General features: G+C 43.7%; 1 protein-coding gene across 3 annotated transcripts in view; it reads left to right on the top strand.

Annotated features, from left to right (window-relative positions):
• LOC142661264 (uncharacterized) overlaps positions 1 to 18,745 on the top strand; it is an 84,901-nt gene that overhangs the window by 44,135 nt on the left and 22,021 nt on the right. For all 3 annotated transcript variants that reach the window (XM_075838650.1, XM_075838651.1, XM_075838652.1), the window contains one exon: positions 10,129 to 10,305. In XM_075838650.1, coding sequence (XP_075694765.1) covers positions 10,129 to 10,305 — 177 coding nt within the window. The remainder of the gene's footprint in view (positions 1 to 10,128; positions 10,306 to 18,745) is intronic.

The following is an 18,745-nucleotide window of genomic DNA, read 5'->3' as shown; positions in this document are numbered from 1 at the left end:
CTACGGCCGGGGTAAGTCTAAACTTTATCAATTTAAAAAAGTACCTTCTTTTTTTTTTCTCATGTGTGATTTTTGCGGCAGAACCGCAGCATTTCCGCAACAGAGGAGCAGCGATCCCACAGAATACATTGACATGCTGCGGCTTAAAAAACCAAAAGCCACACTGCAGGTCCATTTTTTTTTGCAGCGTGCGGATGAGATTTGTTCAAATCTCATCCACTCTGCTGCGACTGTGATACGCTGCGGATTTTCCACAATAAAATGTGTTGCATAAAATCCGCAGTGTTCATACCTAGTGTGTTCTTACCCTAAGGCCGGATTTACACAAGCGTGTGCTTTTTGCACGCGCAAAAAACGTGGCATTTTGCGCATGCAAAAGGTCCATAACAGCTCCGTGTGTCAGCAGCGTATGATGCGCGGTTGCGTGATTTTCGCGCAGCCGCCATCATTATGACACTCTGTTTGTAGCACGTGGTGCATTTCTGTTTTCATTCATAGTTTATACGGCTGCGGAAGTGCTGGGTGTGATTTTCACGCACCCATTGACTTCAATGGCTGCGTGATGCGCGAACAATGCACAAATATAGGACATGTCGTGAGTTTTACGCAGCGGACACACGGACACACGCTGCGTGAAAATCACTGACAGTCTGCACGGCCCCATAGACTAACATAGGTCCGTGCGAGGCGCGTGAAAATCACGCACGTTGCACGGATGTATTACACGTTCGTCTGAATAAGCCCTAACAATAAGGCCCAGTTCACAGAGTTTTTGGCCCTTGATATTGACTCGGACACTGCGTCAGAATCAGCACCAAAAAACTTCCAAAACCGCCTCCCATGATTTAATCTGAAATCAATGGGAGCCAGTCGCGGAAAAAAGAAAAAGCAGCACGTCCTTTCTTGCCGCGGTTCCTCCTCTGACCGCCCATCAAAATCAATGGGAGGCAGAAAATGCATTTTTCGCGGCGTTTTTTGCCTGCTGTCCTCAATCACAGCGGGCAAAAAACGCAGCAAAAAAACGCGGCAAGATAGTGTGGGCAGGTCAAAATCTGCCTCAAAATTCTTTAAGGAATTTTGAGGCAGATTTTTTTTCTGCCTGCAAAATACTTTGTGTGAACAGGGCCATACATAAACAGCACTTTGACACACTTTACTCACCGTGTCAGAAGAGCTGCTGCTCCCACTCCAGTCCTCTTCAGGCGAGGTCCTTCAGGCGAGGTCTTCCAGGCGAGGTCTTCGGTCCAGACGTCCAGTCCTTCACCTCCAGCCAGGCTCCAGGTAAGTTGGGTCCATGTGTGTCCGCGGGTGCGCGCGCTTCGTTCGCGGGTGCGCGCGCGCGCTGCGTTCGCGGGTGCGCGCGCGAACCATCGCAAGTGCGCGCGCGGCCGATCGCGGGTGCGCGCGTGCTGTCGAGGCTGCGAGCGTGCGTGCTGTTGCTTCTGCGAGCGCCCGTGCTGTCGCGGTTGCGCGCTTTTGCCGGGTGCGTGCTCGGACGGTCGCGAGTTTGCGGGTGCGCGTCATCGGTCGGCGGTGTTTGACGGCCCCCATGAGAGGGGGGGCCCGCAGCTCACGACATTCATTTGGTGAAAAAAACGGGCCCCTCACACCACTACCCCTAATACCCCCCTGATGGCGGCCCTGCATGTAATACATTCATTACCTTTTTATTACATTAGTTTTAGGAGAAAATTGAAAATAAACAGCTATACCAGCATTGTTTATCGTGTTATAAATTTACTCTGTTCACTATGCAGTGTAAATAACATGTTATCTTTATTCTATGGGTAAGGACGATTACGGGGATAACAAATATATAAAGGTTTGATATGTTTTCCTATGTTTGCCATGAAAAAACTTTTTAAAAAATTTACTTGTTTTTGCATCGCCGCATTTCAAGAGCCGTAACTTTTTTTTTTTTTACGTCGACGTAGCCATATGTGCACTTGTTCTTTGCAGAGCAACGTGTAGTTTTCATTGGTAGTATTTTGGGATACATGTGACTTATTGATTTTTAACTTTTTTTTTTTTTTTATGGGGGGAATGGGAGAAAATAATTTGGATTTGGATGCTGTTCACCCGGCGGTTTAATTAATAGTTAACTTTCTTGTTCGAGTCGTTACGAACGTGGCGATACCATATTTGTGTATGTGGTTTTGTTTTGTTTTATTTTTACTGTAATCTTTTTTTTTATTTCTTTTTATTTTATTTATTTCATAAACTTTTATTTAACTTTTTTTTTTTCTCCCACTATAGGATTTCACTTTGCGATCTTCTGATCGTTTTATATAATGCTTTGGTATACTTAGTATACCAAAGCATTCTTGCCTGTCAGTGTAAAACTGACAGGCAATCTATTAGACCATGTTCTATGGCAGAGGTCTCAAGCACGCGGCCCGCGGGCCGCATGCGGCCCCTGGGGCTGTCATCTGCGGGACACAGAGCCGCTAGTACAGACTCTGCTCCGGAACTCTGGAATTCCCTGACATCGCTGTCCACATATGGACACACGATGTCTGGGGCTTCCCCAGAGCCGGAGTCCCGGGCAGAGCGCTAGTATAGGCTCTGCTTCGGGACTCTGTGGAATTCCCTGACATCGCTGTCCATGTATGGACAGTGTGGCAGGGTCTTCCCCAGAGCGAAGTCCCGGGCATAGCGCTAGTATCGGCTCTGCTCCGGGACTCTGCGGAATTCCCTGACATCGATGTCCATGTATGGACACGTGATGTCTGGGGCTTTCCCAGAGCCTGAGTCCCGGGCAGAGCACTAGTATAGGCTCTGCTCCGGGACTCTGTGGAATTCCCTGACATCGCTGTCCATATATGGACAGTGTTGTAAGGGTCTTCCCCAGAGCTGGAGTCCCGGGCAGAGCGCGGTTATAGGCTCTGCTCTGGGACTCTGGGGAAGCCTCTGGCATCGCTGTCCATACATCGACAGTGATGTCAGGGGCTTCCGAAGAGCAGGAGTCCCAGTGATGCCAGGAGCACAGCTGGATTCCCAGGAAGAGCCTACTAGCGCTCAGCCCGATACTCCAGCTCTGGGGTTGCGCCTGACATCCATGTCCATATAGACCGTGATGTGAGGAAGCAGAGCTGGAATCCCAGGCAGAGTGTTAGAAGCGGCTCTGCTCTGGGACTCCAGCTTTGGGCAAGCCCCTGACATCACTGTCCATATATGGACACAGATGTTAATGGCTTCCCCCAGAGTTCCGGCGCAGAACATATACTAGTGCTCTGCTCCGGGACTCCAGCTCTGGGGTTACCCCTGATATCACATTCTGGTCCAGGAGGATCCCCTGACATCACTGTGTATGGACAGTGACGTCAGGGGCTACAACAGTAGAGGAATCCCCAGCCAAAGCGTCGGCAACGCTCTGGCTGGGGATTCCACTCCTAGAGGGAGCCCCAATTAAGCTCTCTACTTGGGGCGGGTGTGTAGCATGATCTGCGGAGGGGGTGTGTAGCATGATCTGTGGAGGGGGTGTGTCGCATGATCTGCGGAGGGGGTGTGTAGCATGATCTGTGGAGGGGGTGTGTCGCATGATCCGCGGAGGGGGTGTGTAGCATGATCCGCGGAGGGGGTGTGTAGCATGATCCGCGGAGGGGGTGTGTAGCATGATCCGCGGAGGGGGTGTGTAGCATGATCCGCGGAGGGGGTGTGTAGCATGATCCGTGGAGGGGGTGTGTAGCATGATCCACGGAGGGCGGCTGTGGCAGCATCCGCGGAGGGCACTGTGGCACTATCTAAAAAGTGGCTGCCCAATCTTGGCATGTGTGTCTGCCAAACACTGCTAACTGAGCCGCTGGACTGCATTTAGCAACACTTAAACTGGAAAACTGGATTGTAGAAATAAGCACGTGGAGAAATATATCAAATTTTAAACCTAGCGGTATTATTATAGTAATGTATTATTATTATTATTATTATTATTATAGTAATATAGTGTTATAGTAGATCAAATAACTAATTGATTAACAATTTAGTATTGTATCAAATTTTAAAGTAATGCGGCCCGTCAACGTCATATTTTTTTCTATATGTGGCCCACTTACCCGGCCGAGTTTAAGCTATATCCATCTCTAATCGAGAACTAGCTCCTGCTTGTAATATGTGTATATATACAATGCTTGGAGTGACCATAACAAGGTGTAATTGTCCCCCACAGCTTACTAATTTTTTTGCAGGCCTCAGTACACACTAAAGCTGTTCATGGACTTAAGATTTGTCTCAGTGGTTCCAACTGTTGGAATCTAGTGACAATCTAATATCTGAGAACAGGCTCATGGTCCCTCGATTGGAGAAAGATTCCAACCTCTCAAATGCCATTTTCACTGATCTAGCCAATGACAGAGGTGTCTTTTAGCCTCATATTTCGCTCTCCCTTGGCTGAAGTTGTAAGGGAAGTTGAGGGTGATAGATTTGTGTGTGACCAGCCAAAGGATGCAACAATAGGTCCTAAACCTTCTCGGTGCTGCCTTTTTACATTCCATTTGAATTCCCTTGGAAAAACTGCAGCAGTCCTCGCCGTACAGAGCCTTCTGACTCTCCAGGGCCCCATGCACACAACCGTAGATTTCAACCGTAATTACGAACAAATTAATTTCTATGGCCGACGGACACCTTCCCGTGTATTTACAGGAAGGTTTCCGGGCCATAGAAAGCTTCAGTAAAAAATAGTAGATGTCCGATTTTTTTTATTTATTTTTTTTATGTATTTTTTTAAAATATTTTACAGACCGTGCTCCCTTACTTTATAATTGGAGTATGGCCCGAAAATGTGAACAACTGTCCGCGGCCAGCTGTAGCCGTAAACACGGGCCGGGATTATGGCTTCGGCCGTGTGCATGGCACCTAAGCATGATAATAATCTGCTGTCACACTTGGATATACCCATGTTGCTGCTACCACTGCTCACTTCTCCCGAAACTACTTTTTTGGACTTTTTTCCAAGGCCTCAGATTCTGTCACAAGATTCATACATGCCGTCTGATCTTCTTCTGAAAAGCTGGTGACCCTGCCAGTCTGTACAGGAGCCTAGAGCACTGGAGGTGTCAACAGCCAAAATGTATTAATTGAAAACCTGAGATATTAGATCTTTATTTATATTTATTTAAAAAATTGTATAAAGTAAATAATAATTTTTTAAAAAGTATCATACAAAGTGCTTTATTTATTCTTTTATGTTTTCTGTATTTTATTCTATAATCCGGTGTGTATATAATATTTTCTAGGCAGCAGCCCAACATCTTTATAAACGCTTGTTTTTCTGTGTGCTCTAGACGGAGTTACTGCTGTTTTCTTACAGAGCAGGTTCTTAAGAAAATATTCTTAGCCTAATAGATCCTCATACGGAACTGCTGATATGATGATCAAATTGAAGGGTAGGATAATCTCCAGCATTGATATGAAGGCAGTGAAGTGTTGGGAGTGATAAAACCATAAATGCAGCATAAAAATATCTTCGTGTGTCCATTGAACATCTGAATGGTATATAGTTAAATTAGTGAAATTAAAAGGGGTTGTCCAGTTTCAGAAAATTAATGTTCTCTCTTCTATATTAAAAAGTTATACATTTTTGCATTTTCTGTATTCCTTGCGGTTTTCAAAATATCTGTTTGTTGTCATTCAGTAGGAATATTCATTGTCTACTTCCAGTGGGTAAAATTCTGTCCATGGTCATGTGATTGACACACAGGTGCTGGGATAGTTAGCCGTTTTATGAACATCGTGTGAATAAGGGCTGTCACCCGACTGCAGTAGGAACAATAGACCCCTAATGGGGCTATTCACACGACCAAATTTTTTGACGGGCCGGGAAAACCGGCCGTCAAAAATGGGACATGCCCTATTTTTGGCCGTTCACCCGGTCGCCCGGCTCCCATAGAAGTCTATGGGGCCGGGTAATACACGGCCATCACCGGAATGTGTCACGAGTGACAGCCGTGTCTACCGTCGCTCGCTCTCTCCTCACAGCGCAGAGTGCATGTGAGGAGGAGGAGTTTATGCCATTCGGACGAATGGCTGTACGCTGGAGGTAAGTTTCTACACTGTGGCAGGGCCCGGGTGTACAGCAGGTGGAACGGAGCGCTGCGCTGGCTCCCTTCCCCTGCTTGTTTTAAAAGCGCCCTGGTCCGGCGACACCTCCCATGGCCGATGGCGCCGCTAGCGGCTGCTACTGCTGTAGCGACGCCACTATAGCAGAGCTGGGAGGTATCTCCCTGCTCTGCTATGTGCTAGCCCCACTTTAGCTCCCTGAAGGAGCGGAATCCCCGTGTGTTCGGGGATTCCGCTCCTGGACAGAGCGCTTGATGTCTCAGTCCATATATGGACAGTGACATCAGGGGAAACTCCTGAAGCGGAATCCCCGAACACTCTGTGACCGGGGATTCCACACCAGGCGAAGCCAGTAACTTTCAGTGTCCATAAATGGACACAGACAACAGGGGCTTTTCCTGAAGTGGAATCACCAGCCACATGGGGATTCCCCTTCAGGAGTTGCCCCTGATGTCACTGTCCAGATATGCCCGGCCCGGAACGAATGCAAAACTAATGCAAACCGGCCGGGAAAAACGGCCGATTTTATCGGCTGACACTCGGTCGGAACCCTGTCGTGTGAATAAGGCTTTACAAAATGTGTATCGGAGCTGTGTCTTCTAACGATTCCAGCACCGTTGTGTCCATCACATGACCATGGACAGAATTGTATCCACTGGAAGTAAATAATGAATGTTCCTAGTAAATAACAACAAGCAGAAATCTTGAAAACTGTGAGGAATTAATACAGAAAGAATATTGGAAAATTTTAGAACTTTTATACATAAAAAAAATATACATTTTCTGAAACTGGACAGCCCCTTACATTTACAGTACTGCTGTCCTTTTTATGTTCCAAAATGGCGCTTTACTCTCCCAGGGCCCGGGAAGTACTGAATAAGTTTGTCACTACGTTCTTCCAACAAACCCAAAGACATCCCCAATTTCTTGGTTAATAAGTGCACGGACTCGTCCATAGCTAGCGCATTTTCAAAAGTGTTGAGTTACGACTTGAAATGTCCTTTTTTTATTTTCGGATAGTAGACAAGATTCCTATGTTATATGATTATGCAAGTGCAATACCAATTCACTGAAACCAAAAGGAGAAAAGAATAATAAGAAAGCTAAAAATCCCCAAAAGATGCACTAAAGAGAACCTGCCACTAGGTCATATAAGTTGAGCACGGTCTCCCTGATTTTAGTGCTTCCTTTTTTTCTATTGAGCCACCCCCCCCCCCCCCCCCCCCCCCGTTCCAGAGATCTGGCCCACTATTGTGTTGGCTCCCTATATGCCAATTCTCTGTAGTTAAGGTAGGGTGAAGCTAAGCTTTCTGCCCCTGTTGTTGACCAATCCGCCTGAGGGTACTTCATGCCTTAACTAGAACAAATTAGCTAAGAGGGAGCTAACACAACAGTGGGCCGTCAGATGGGTTCCAGAAAAAAATAACGCTGGAATCGGGGAGAAAGAGAGCTTTTTAAGTATGTAAACCAGTTCAATTTATGACAGGTCCTTTCTAAATGGTTTAACATCACCACAAACCTAACTACCTTGGTCTTGGAGGACTTGGTGTTTGTTTGTTTGTTTGCTCCATCTGATTTCCATGATCCTTGTATTAGTCTCCCCACATTTTTGCTTGTTTAATGTTCTAGGGACGGTAGAAAGAATCTCACCACCATCCAACCTGAGCTTGGTCTCCTCTCTCCAAGGGCCCCATAGCAGTTGCAGGGCTGGCTCTATGATACATACAACTTTGTCCATCATATTTCAATCTTTACAATGGCTCAGGCAGTGCCCGAATACTTCCTAGCAGTATGATCAGCATTCAGAAGAGATCACGTTGGCTCTCCATTCTCTTATAAAGATCAGCGTGATCGATTTCTATATTACAGAAGAGAGAACCTAGAAAATTTCAGGTCAATACAGTGAAGGTGGTATTGACAGATCTTTCTCTAAACAGTAGTGCAAACAGATTAAGTAATCCATGAATTTAGTCTGTTCCTGGATAGCAACACTAGAACCAGAGTCGTCACAACAGTAGAAAATTTAGGCTGGTTTGCGCTCTACGATTTTGCACGGATCGTTTTGCGATCCTATCACTATCATGATTGTACAGTGAGTGATTTTTTTAATAGGGTGCCAACCATTCCATAATACCATTGAGTAGAGTCTGACTTTGGGAGACTGGTTATTCTTATGCTGACTATTGAAAATAATTCACCACATTGTGGCATAGTCTGATTACACATATTTCCTGGGCAGGAAGTTGCATGGAATAAATAAAAGAAATGTCCATATACTTAATTTAAGAATGCCATCGCTGCTCTCCTACACCGGTATCATTTCCCCCCGGAACATCACAACCAGTGATCACATAACCTGGTCAAGGGACTAAACTTCCCGATAGCTCTAGTGCTATAAATATACAATGCTAGAGCTATTGGTGGATGTATTCAAGAGAGGGCACGAAATGAGCGCAGCATTAGTGCAGGCCCGGCATGACTGGGTTAGCAGGGAATAGAGGCTCCAGTCCGGTCAATTTTTGGTCAGGGCAAGGTCATATCAGGGAGGGGTAGTAGGAGAGGGAGCAAGCTAGAAGGGGTAAGAAAAAGAGATAAGAAACTGGCCCCCTTCTCTTTGTGTTTTGTTACCTTTTCATATGCAGGAGAAAGAAGAAGCGTCTCGTTCCGTCCGGACCAGCAACAGCCCGCCCGCCCTGAGGTCTAGAATTTTGGTGTCCGAGTGAGGGTTTCTCTCTCTCTTCCTGTCATGACAGTCGGCAGTAGGGAGGTCTTTCAGGGCACTTTCAGGCCAATTGTTGGAAAGGGAGCCGTCTGATTTTCTTTTTTTTTTTTTATATATAATCTATCTCTCACTGGTAAAATTAACCTAGCCTAAAAATTCTAGACTGTTCATGTCTTTGACAGTGGGCAAACTTACAAAATCAGCAAGGGATCAAATACTTATTTCCTTCACTGTGTGTGTGTGTGTGTGTGTGTATATATATATATATATATATATATATATATATATATATATATATATATACTTGAGAAAGGCCCCATGGAGTAGGGCTGAAACGTCGCATGTGGTGAATAAATCCACTTTTTTCACTATCCAGGTGTGCTGTCTCGTATTTTGAAAGGATTTACTATATATATATATATATATATATATATATATATATATATATATATATATATATATATAAACACTTCCCTTTACTAACTATATATATATATATATATATATATATATATATATATATATATATATATTAGTGGCCATCATTTTTACATTGTCATTCAGCGACCTTTATTTTATAAAGGTTGGTGGTTACGGGGAAGGGGAGGAGGGGGTGGTAGGTAGAATTCATAGATGGAATGACTCGGCAATACCCTTAGTCATGTGACCACTGGACCAAACGCAGTTACCAGTGGTGAGGTGGAATTTTGAAGTAAAGTATATTGGTAAGTTTGATCTAAAAGTTTGTTACCTTTGATTTCTGATTTTCTAATTGATATATTCCAACCTGCACTGAAAAATATATGTATATATGTGAGATCTTTTCCACTTCGGTCAATACTTTTGCCATACTCCTGTCAATTCCTAAAGTTATTTTAGCTACTATGGTGAATAACATCAAAGGGGAAAAATAAAACCGCGGTCTACAGGGCTGCAATTTTAGTTAAAAATGTATAGGAACCACAATTGTCAATATGAGTTGTCAAGCTGTCCATGCCAATGTTTTTGGGGAAAATTACAAGCTTTATAGGATCCAGACTGTTTTCCAAAAGCACAACTGTAAGCTCCAGGGTCCCAATGAAAAATCTGTACCTCGGAACTTCACCTTTTCATGTGCCATTCATGAAAAGGCGATACTAGTGTTCTTATGTAGGCCCTGGGTCAGATTGGGTATCCTTGGTCCCACCAGAGTAAAAGATTCTGAAGCGCCACCCTCCAAGTATACACAATGTTTGAAAGGCTCTAAAGTAATCTCCAAATTGGGTAGCTGGACCATTTGGGGACCGTTTTAGGGGCAAATAACATGACTAAATTATTAACCATACTTCCTAACTATACTTGCATGTTTTTAGTTTACAGAAGACTACATAAGAAAGATGTCGCAAGGGGAGTGGCCCAAGGTCATCATAGTTGCGGATGGATCTTGTGGAGAGTCAAGTTCAATTTTGGGTGTCAACTCCGAATATATTGTGGAATCGTGTAATGCATATGGAGCCAATGCAGCTTTTGAAAGACCAGATCAGAGGCAGGTAATGCATTGTATTACTCATCTTGTATTACATCCAGAATGGACAACATACGGTAAACTCTAAGAGCCAACTAGACCACTGAAGGAGACCCTTTTAATTTTTGGCGGCCCATGTGATCATTTTCATAGCCCTCAACACAAAAAAACAAAACAAAAATTCAGACACCAATGGTAAATTGTTAGGTACATTGACTTCCTGGCTCCTGGGATTTGTCCAGTCTTGTACTATATTATATTTGTATAATATTGTATGCAAGTTTTGTTAGTATATAATATTATAGTGTCAGAATATATTGTGTATTGTTAAAATTTAGTCTGTTGCTAGATACTCTATGTGGATCCAAATTATATTGTGGCAACTAGTAGAATTGAAGGCAGTGACCATATGACTAGACCAGTGCCGCTCAAGGTTTATGTGGACCCTTGAATAAAAATCCCATTGGGCCACTTTGGGGGGGGGGGGGTGTTGCATGCAGCAGCAGAATTGCATGTTTTGTAAATATTGGCAAATATTTTACCTATGTAATACTGTCCTCTGTACTGCCGAATTTGCTGATTTAAAGGTGGTCAAACAGATGAATGATGGCCGAACCCACCGATTTTTGGCGTCACCGTTGAACCATCTAAAGTTTATGTCAGAAGAAAGGTCGGTCAAGTTGGATTATAACATGCCCAATTCTTTTGTTCTCATGAAAGATGTGTCCCCCCCCCCCCCCCAAAAAAAAAACAACAAAAAAAAACTAACATTTATAACAGGCTTAGATATAACACCTTAGCAGTACACAGTTCCTGTATATACTTTATAATAAAAAAATCAGCATTGTGGCACTTTCAAAAGCACTAATCCATGCATAAAAATATACCTTGAAATAAGTCATACAGTAACCAAATAATATCACTATACAAGGAGCATATATTATTACCATACATATTACATCATACGGTTACTGAACAAAACCCATTATACCTTTACCAACATTACCAATAATACCACTATATAAGGGCCATATAATACCTCCACACCATGACCTCATATTACTACCATATAGTAACTGAATAATACCACCATACCATGACCTCATAGTGACTGAATAATACCACCACACCATGACCTCCTATTACAACCACATAGTGACTGAATAATACCACCATGCTGTTACTGAATAATACCGCCACACCATGACCTCCTATTACCACCACATAGTGACTGAATAATACCACCATACTGTTACTGAATAATACCGCCACACCATGACCTCCTATTACCACCACATAGTGACTGAATAATACCACCATACTGTTACTGAATAATACCTCCACAACATGACCTTATATTACCACCATATAGTGACTGAATAATACCCCCATACTGTTACTGAATAATACCTCCATACTGTTACTGAATAATACCTCCATACTGTTACTGAATAATACCCCCATACTGTTACTGAATAATACCTCCATACTGTTACTGAATAATACCCCCATACTGTTACTGAATAATACCTCCATACTGTTACTGAATAATACCCCCATACTGTTACTGAATAATACCACCATACTGTTACTGAATAATACCTCCATACTGTTACTGAATAATACCTCCATACTGTTACTGAATAATACCTCCATACTGTTACTGAATAATACCACCACACTGTTGCTGAATAAAACCTCCACACCATGACCACATATCCCCACCACATAGAGCCTGAATAATACCACCAATAATCTATTTTTCTTTCAGTACAATATTTCTCATATCGTCCCTTTATGATCAAGCATAAGCGAGCAGGAGTGGATAGACGCACCGCATATTCTAGTTCTGGAATGACTACTAGGCTGTAAAAGTCACTTATGAGGAGATCCAGTGACCATTGCTGAATCCTTGTTTGAATAATATTCCCGTATAGTCTCCTTTTTTGTCCATACATTCTCGAATGATTTATTTAAAAAATTCAAGGCGTGAAGCAGCGAGCCAGAGCTCTCATAACAAATCATAAATTGCACCTAAAAGTATAAACCCATCATAACCGCTATTAATATCAATGAAGCAAAATTAAATACGCTAGATTAAAGTGCAGTATTCAGTAAGTATGCTGCGTTCATTTTATATCTGGGGTGTCACAGCTGTTTGTACCATATAGACAGTGATTGTGTCTACAATGTATTTTAAAGACTCCGTATCTTTAAAGGAACACTTATACGCTGTATTAGGCCTAGTGCCGGGCCTGAGGGGGCGGTGCATGACACAAGGATTTTGTCTATATTGTTCTTTGGATCCCAGTGTCATACACTGCCTCCCCAGGCCCGACACCAAGCGTGATATACGTAGTAATGGGGTACTCAACTACTTTTGGTAATGGTCCACTTACCTGGGTCTGCGGTCAGGTGAAGGTCCGAGCTGAACATTAACAGGAAGGGCTCATTCAGACGAGCGTGTTCCTCGTCCATATTCTGTGCATTGAAATAACGTACAGTACACGGACCCATTCATTTCAATGGGGCTATTCAGACATGCGTGAGTTTGCTCGTCTGAATGTAGCCCAAAGGTGTTTCTTATTAACGTTTCACAAACTTTATAGAACTATTTACATTAGGAATTATTATTTGTTAGTGGGAAAACCAGTAATTAAGCTATTCCTCCCGTAGTAAGTAATTCAGACCCTAAACCAGACCCCCAAACTAAATCAAATCTTAGATCAGACCCCTAAACATTTATACCAGACCCTTAAAACTAATTTAGATCCCACACCAGACTCCCTAAAATTAATTCAGACCCCAGACCAGACAGAAGAAAACAAAAAATAAATAAATGTATATTTACTGCTCCCGGGTCCTCTTTTTTTACTGGACATGCATAGGAGGAGACACTGCCTTCTTCCAATGCACCTATGACTGCTGGTCTATGGGGCCCAGATAACTGACGTCCCTGGCCCGGTTGAGGCCCACAGATCTAGTATATAAATTGTGCTCACACCGTTTCTTTAAGCAAATGTGTTTTAGGCTTCGTTCACTTCTGCATCAGGGCTCCGTTCATGGGTTCCATCTGAGCTTTCCGTCAGGGGAACCCATGAACGGAAACCGTAAGTTTCCGTTTGCATCACCATTGATTTAAATTGTGACGGATCCATTGCAAATGGTTTCTGTTTGTCCCCGTTGTGTAAGCGTTCCGTCGTTTCGACAGAATCAATTACGCATTACCTACGATTTCCGTTTGTTTCAGTTTGATTTCCGTTCATGGCTTCCCCTGACTGAAAGCTCAGACGGAACCCATGAATGGAGCCCCAACACAGATGTGAACATTGCTGTAGTGCAGATCCACATGGAACTGATCCGTAATACAGCGTCAGTAGCTCGCTATTGGTCGATACTGTACCTTAATGTGACTCTGATATATTTTATAGGGTCACATAAAGGCCTTTTCTCATAGATTTCATCCGAATCTGTAAGTAAAAAGTTACGGAGCTATTGACTAGGAGCATTGGAGATTATGGTCTGGGAGGCACCATGCAGTGGCACGTCGAGCGTCTACCATTCCTTAGTGACCACGTAAAACTGCACGTGCGACCATACAGCCTCCGTGCACACAGCTTTGCATATGCAGGAACCTTAGAGAGACGATTTAAAGAAAACCTCTCGCAGGGCGGCATTGATTCTCTTACCACCCCCACCACCTTCCATCATCCACACTACAATACAATGTCCAATATGTAATATGACTTTAAGGACAATAATTACTGACACCGGGATTATATTCGTTTTGTCTTTACTGAACATGCAGAAAATATGACAACAGTGAAAACTTGAGCTCTAGGCAAAATATAACTGGTGCTCGGTAAACAATACAGTCTCTGCTTTTTATCCGGCACTTCAATATAACACAGTCTCTTATAATCCGTAATGATTAAAATATGTTCTCTTTATCTTGTGCCTTAGGATAATAAAGTCTCTTAGCTTCCAGGTTTAGTGTAATGTGATCTTTGAGGTCCGGCAATGTAATACAATGCACTCTCTGATGATCCGGCACTTAATGCTCTATGTTACCTTATGCTCAAAAATGGCGTCTTCAGCTTCTTGCTCTAAACACTCTCTTCTTAACTTCAGCCGGATCTCCTTAACTTGGAACTCCAGTAAATGCGTGTCTGATACTTCACATTACTTATGCTCTGCTGCTGGCCAGAATGCTCTTTATCTTTTACAGTTATCTGAGTCACAATGTCTTCCTTACTTGCTACAGCTCTCTCAGTCCAGTCTCTGTCTCTTCCTGTCCAGCGCTTCTCAGACCTCTCCCCCGACACTTCCTTACTAGACCTCTCTTGTATATCACTCCACACACTAAACACTGTCGATGTACTAACCTCACAGCGCCCTCTAGTGGCCGGCCACAACCTCCCATTTCTCAATGCCATACAATCCTTTTGCTGGGTTACATCTTTTCCCCCAGGTTTATCAGTTGCCGTCCCGGCAACTTGCTGTGGCGTCACAAATCCTTCAAACCTAGAAGGAAGTCTTCCAAAATTGGATCGCTGAGAATGACGTACCTGTGACAACTCTTCTTCCACAGGAGTAACATTCTCTTCTTGTACTTCACTGGTACTTTCTTGTCTCTCTGGTACTTGAACCGGCGGACTCCACCAACCTTCATCTATGGGAACGGGTGTTGCAACAGGAGGATCTCTAGTGTTTGCTTCTGGTTCACGACTTATAAATGTGCAGGGTCTCAGCATATTTCTGTGTACGGTTTTCAAAGGGCCACTACTACCCTCCGGCTTGATCACAAATACAGGAATATATGGATTGGGCTGACGCACCACCTCATACGCCAAGGTTTCCCACTTCCATTGCAGCTTTCCTGCTCTTCTTGCACCCTGATTTCGCACGATTACTCTATCACCCACTTGCAAAGGTAGTTCCTTCAATTTCTGATTTACTGTAAGATCATGAGGCCCCAGTCTCCGCGCCACTAAATTATACATTTCTTGTACCTTGCGTCGATGACCCCACATCCAGGTCTGCGGAATCCACTCTTCTTGTTCTTCCGGGATAGGCATCATTAAATTTAGGGGACATCGTCCATTTCTTCCGAACATTAACAGAAAAGGAGAATATCCAGTAGTGGCATGTACAGTGTTATTATAGATCCAGATTAATTCTGCAATGTAGTCAGGCCATCTCTCTTTTTTTTGTTTTTCCAGTGTTCGCAACAACTGCAATATGGTCCGATTCATCCTTTCACAGGCCCCGTTCCCTTGAGGGTGATACGGGGTCGTGCGGGTCTTTTTAATCTGGTACAATCTGCATAATTCTTCTATTACTCGCCCCTCAAAACAAGCTCCTTGATCAGAGTGAAGCTGTGAAGGACATCCATAGGGTAAGATGAAATGAGTCCACAATCCCTGTGCCGCAGATTCAGCCGTTTGATCTCTGGTAGGTACGGCCACTGTGAATTTGGTGAAGTGGTCTATCACAACCAATAAATATCTGTACCCTTGTAAAGACTCATCTACTGTCAAATAGTCCATCATGACCAACTGTAATGGATAATGCGTCTGTATATGGCCCACCGGAGCTTGTTGTTCAGCCGCTCTGGCCAGGGTGCAATTTCTACAGTTCTGACACACTTTCTGTGCCACTGCAAACAGCAGAGGATGATAGTAGAATTGTTGCAACCAACGGAAAGTCTTTTCAGGACCATAATGCCCCTTTTTCTCATGCATCCACTTAACCGTACTTTCTAACTCTCGCTCCGGCAACACAGCTTGCCAGACGGGTCCTTCCATGGTCGGTAGGAATACTCGGCGGTACAATATCCCTTGTTTTACTGCCAATCTATCTCGTTGGCGATATATTCTCTGTCCCACTCCAGACAATCGCAATCGCTCTCGTTGATTGGGTCGGTATCCCTCTAGCACCCATCTTCTTACAGTCCGAATTTGAATATCTTGCAACTGCTGTTTCTTCCATTCTTCAGCAGTCCATTGATCGATGGTTTCTCTTATGGGCTCCACAGTATGCACCGGAGCACTTTGAATATTCTCACCTGGCATCTGATCATGTACTTCATTGGCAAGGAAATTAGGAGTCTCTGTTTCCTCTAACTCCTCTTCAGTCAGTCCTTCAGGCAAATCTACTGGATTACGGGACAGGGCATCTGCATTCCCATTAGCTCGTCCTGGGCGGTACTTTACAGTAAATTTAAATTTGCTAAGTCGCGCTCGCCAACGTTGCTCCATAGCACCCAATTTAGCCGAGTCTAAATGAACCAATGGATTATTGTCAGTCCATAACACACACTCTGCGCCCAGCAAGATATCTGCAAATCGCTCGGTAACCGCCCATACGACTGCCAAAAGTTCCAACCGGAATGAGCTATAGTTGTCCGGATTCTTTTCCCCATCTCTCAGCGTCCGACTGGCATAAGCAATGACACGTTCCCGTCCATTCTGCACTTGAGAAAGAACAGCTCCTAATCCTTTTAAACTTCCATCGGTACACAAAACAAATGGTAGAGAGTAATCTGCATACGCCAAGACAGGAGCACCAGTTAGTCGTCTTTTTAACTCTTGGAAGGCTTGTTCAGCCTCTATTCCCCAAGTGATACTTCTCTTATGATCGACTCCCGGTTTGGTTCCGTTCAGTAACACATATAGGGGAGCAGCCACCTTAGCAAAATTCTGTATGAACCGTCTGTAATATCCAATCAGTCCTAGGAAACTTCTAAGCTCTGTTACTGTCTTTGGTACCGGCCATTGTTGCACGGCTCGTACTTTGGCATCCATTGGTTGTACACCATCTCTAGTAACCACGTGTCCCAGGTACTCAATTCTTTCTTTAAACAAGTGACATTTGCCCGGTTTTAGTTTTAGACCATGTTCTTCGATACGCGTAAGTATCACTTTCAATCTTTCCAAATGTTCTGTGAAAGTGGCTGAGAAGATAATGATGTCATCTAGGTAGATGAGCAAACATTCAAAGTTTAAATCTCCCAAACAAACTTCCATCAAGCGCTGAAATGTAGCTGGTGCATTGGTTAGACCGAACGGCATTCTCAAAAATTCGTATAACCCCATAGGGGTGATAAATGCAGTCTTTTCTTGATCTTCTTCTGCAACTGGTACTTGCCAGTACCCACTGGCCAAATCCAGGGTAGAGAAGTATTTGGCCTTACCCAAAGCCAGCAAAGAGTCTTCTATTCGTGGTAAAGGGTATGCATCTCTGACGGTGCAGGCATTCAATCGCCGGTAATCTACACAGAACCGCAAGCTTCCATCTTTCTTCTTTACTAATACTATGGGAGAAGCCCATGGACTCTTACTGGGTCGGATAACATGACTGTCTAGCATGCGTTTTAGCAACACTTTGGCTTCTTGATAAAAAGCGGGCGGAATGGTACGGTATCGTTCTCGTACCGGGTGAGCATTTCCCGTATGTATTTCATGTTCTAAAGTTGTTGTCAACCCAAAGTCTGCTTCATTCTTGGAAAAAGCCTTGTAGTGCTCTCCTAACACTCCCGCCACTTCATCTATTTGCCTGGTAGTCAAATCCGTTCCTTCTAAAGGTATTTGCTCCAGTAATCGCCTCCCAATGGTGTCATTAGCTTGAGTGGTGGCTCGACACACTGTAACCACAGCTACACTTTCACAAGGATAACTCACTTGCCAATCTGAACGGCTTTCCACTTGTTCCTCCCTCACCGGAAACACTTCAGCTACTAGTTCCCGGGGAAATAAGGTTACATTTTGTTTCGTGATATTAACCACTCGTAATAATACTTGTCCAGCCTGTACCTTGCATATCGACCGGGCCACGGCTACTCCTTCTTTCTGCAGAGCTGATTCAATTAACACAGTGGTGCCCTTTAACACTTTATTAGTACCCACTGGCAAGGGTAACAACATTTCATGGCCTGCTGGTACTTGTATACTTCGAGAGGCTGGTATCTTAACCTGTCCTACCCTTCCAGGCCAATTTAACAGTTCTCCATTAATGCGACAATGTTTTAAAGTGCGCTGTAAAGCCATTTGAGAAGGTCGTTGAGTGGGTATTTGTTTCCAGTATTTTGGGCCCAGCTCTTGTGACATTACTCCATCTAAGTCCCGCAATATATTCATTCCTAGAATCACGGGAATGTCAGAGTCCATAGCTTTTTCTACTATGATAACCCCCTTTTTGTTCAAATCACGATTCCATATTGAAATGTCCATTTGTATAACTCCCAGGATAGGGATAGGTAAACTATTAGCTGCCTTGAGTCTTATCCAAGTGTCACTCTTCTCACATAACAAGGAAGGGAAATAAGTTTCAAACACAACTTTATCCATAGTGGTCACTTGAGATCCAGTATCGATTAAACATGACAACTCAACGCCATTGAATTTTGCTACAACGACGGGACATTCCCCCACTATATCTGTAGCATCTAACACAGGGCATGTATC

The sequence above is a fragment of the Rhinoderma darwinii genome, chromosome 9 (assembly GCF_050947455.1).
Source record: "Rhinoderma darwinii isolate aRhiDar2 chromosome 9, aRhiDar2.hap1, whole genome shotgun sequence".
NCBI lineage: Eukaryota > Metazoa > Chordata > Amphibia > Anura > Rhinodermatidae > Rhinoderma > Rhinoderma darwinii.
This window is presented reverse-complemented; position numbering and strand designations above follow the sequence as displayed.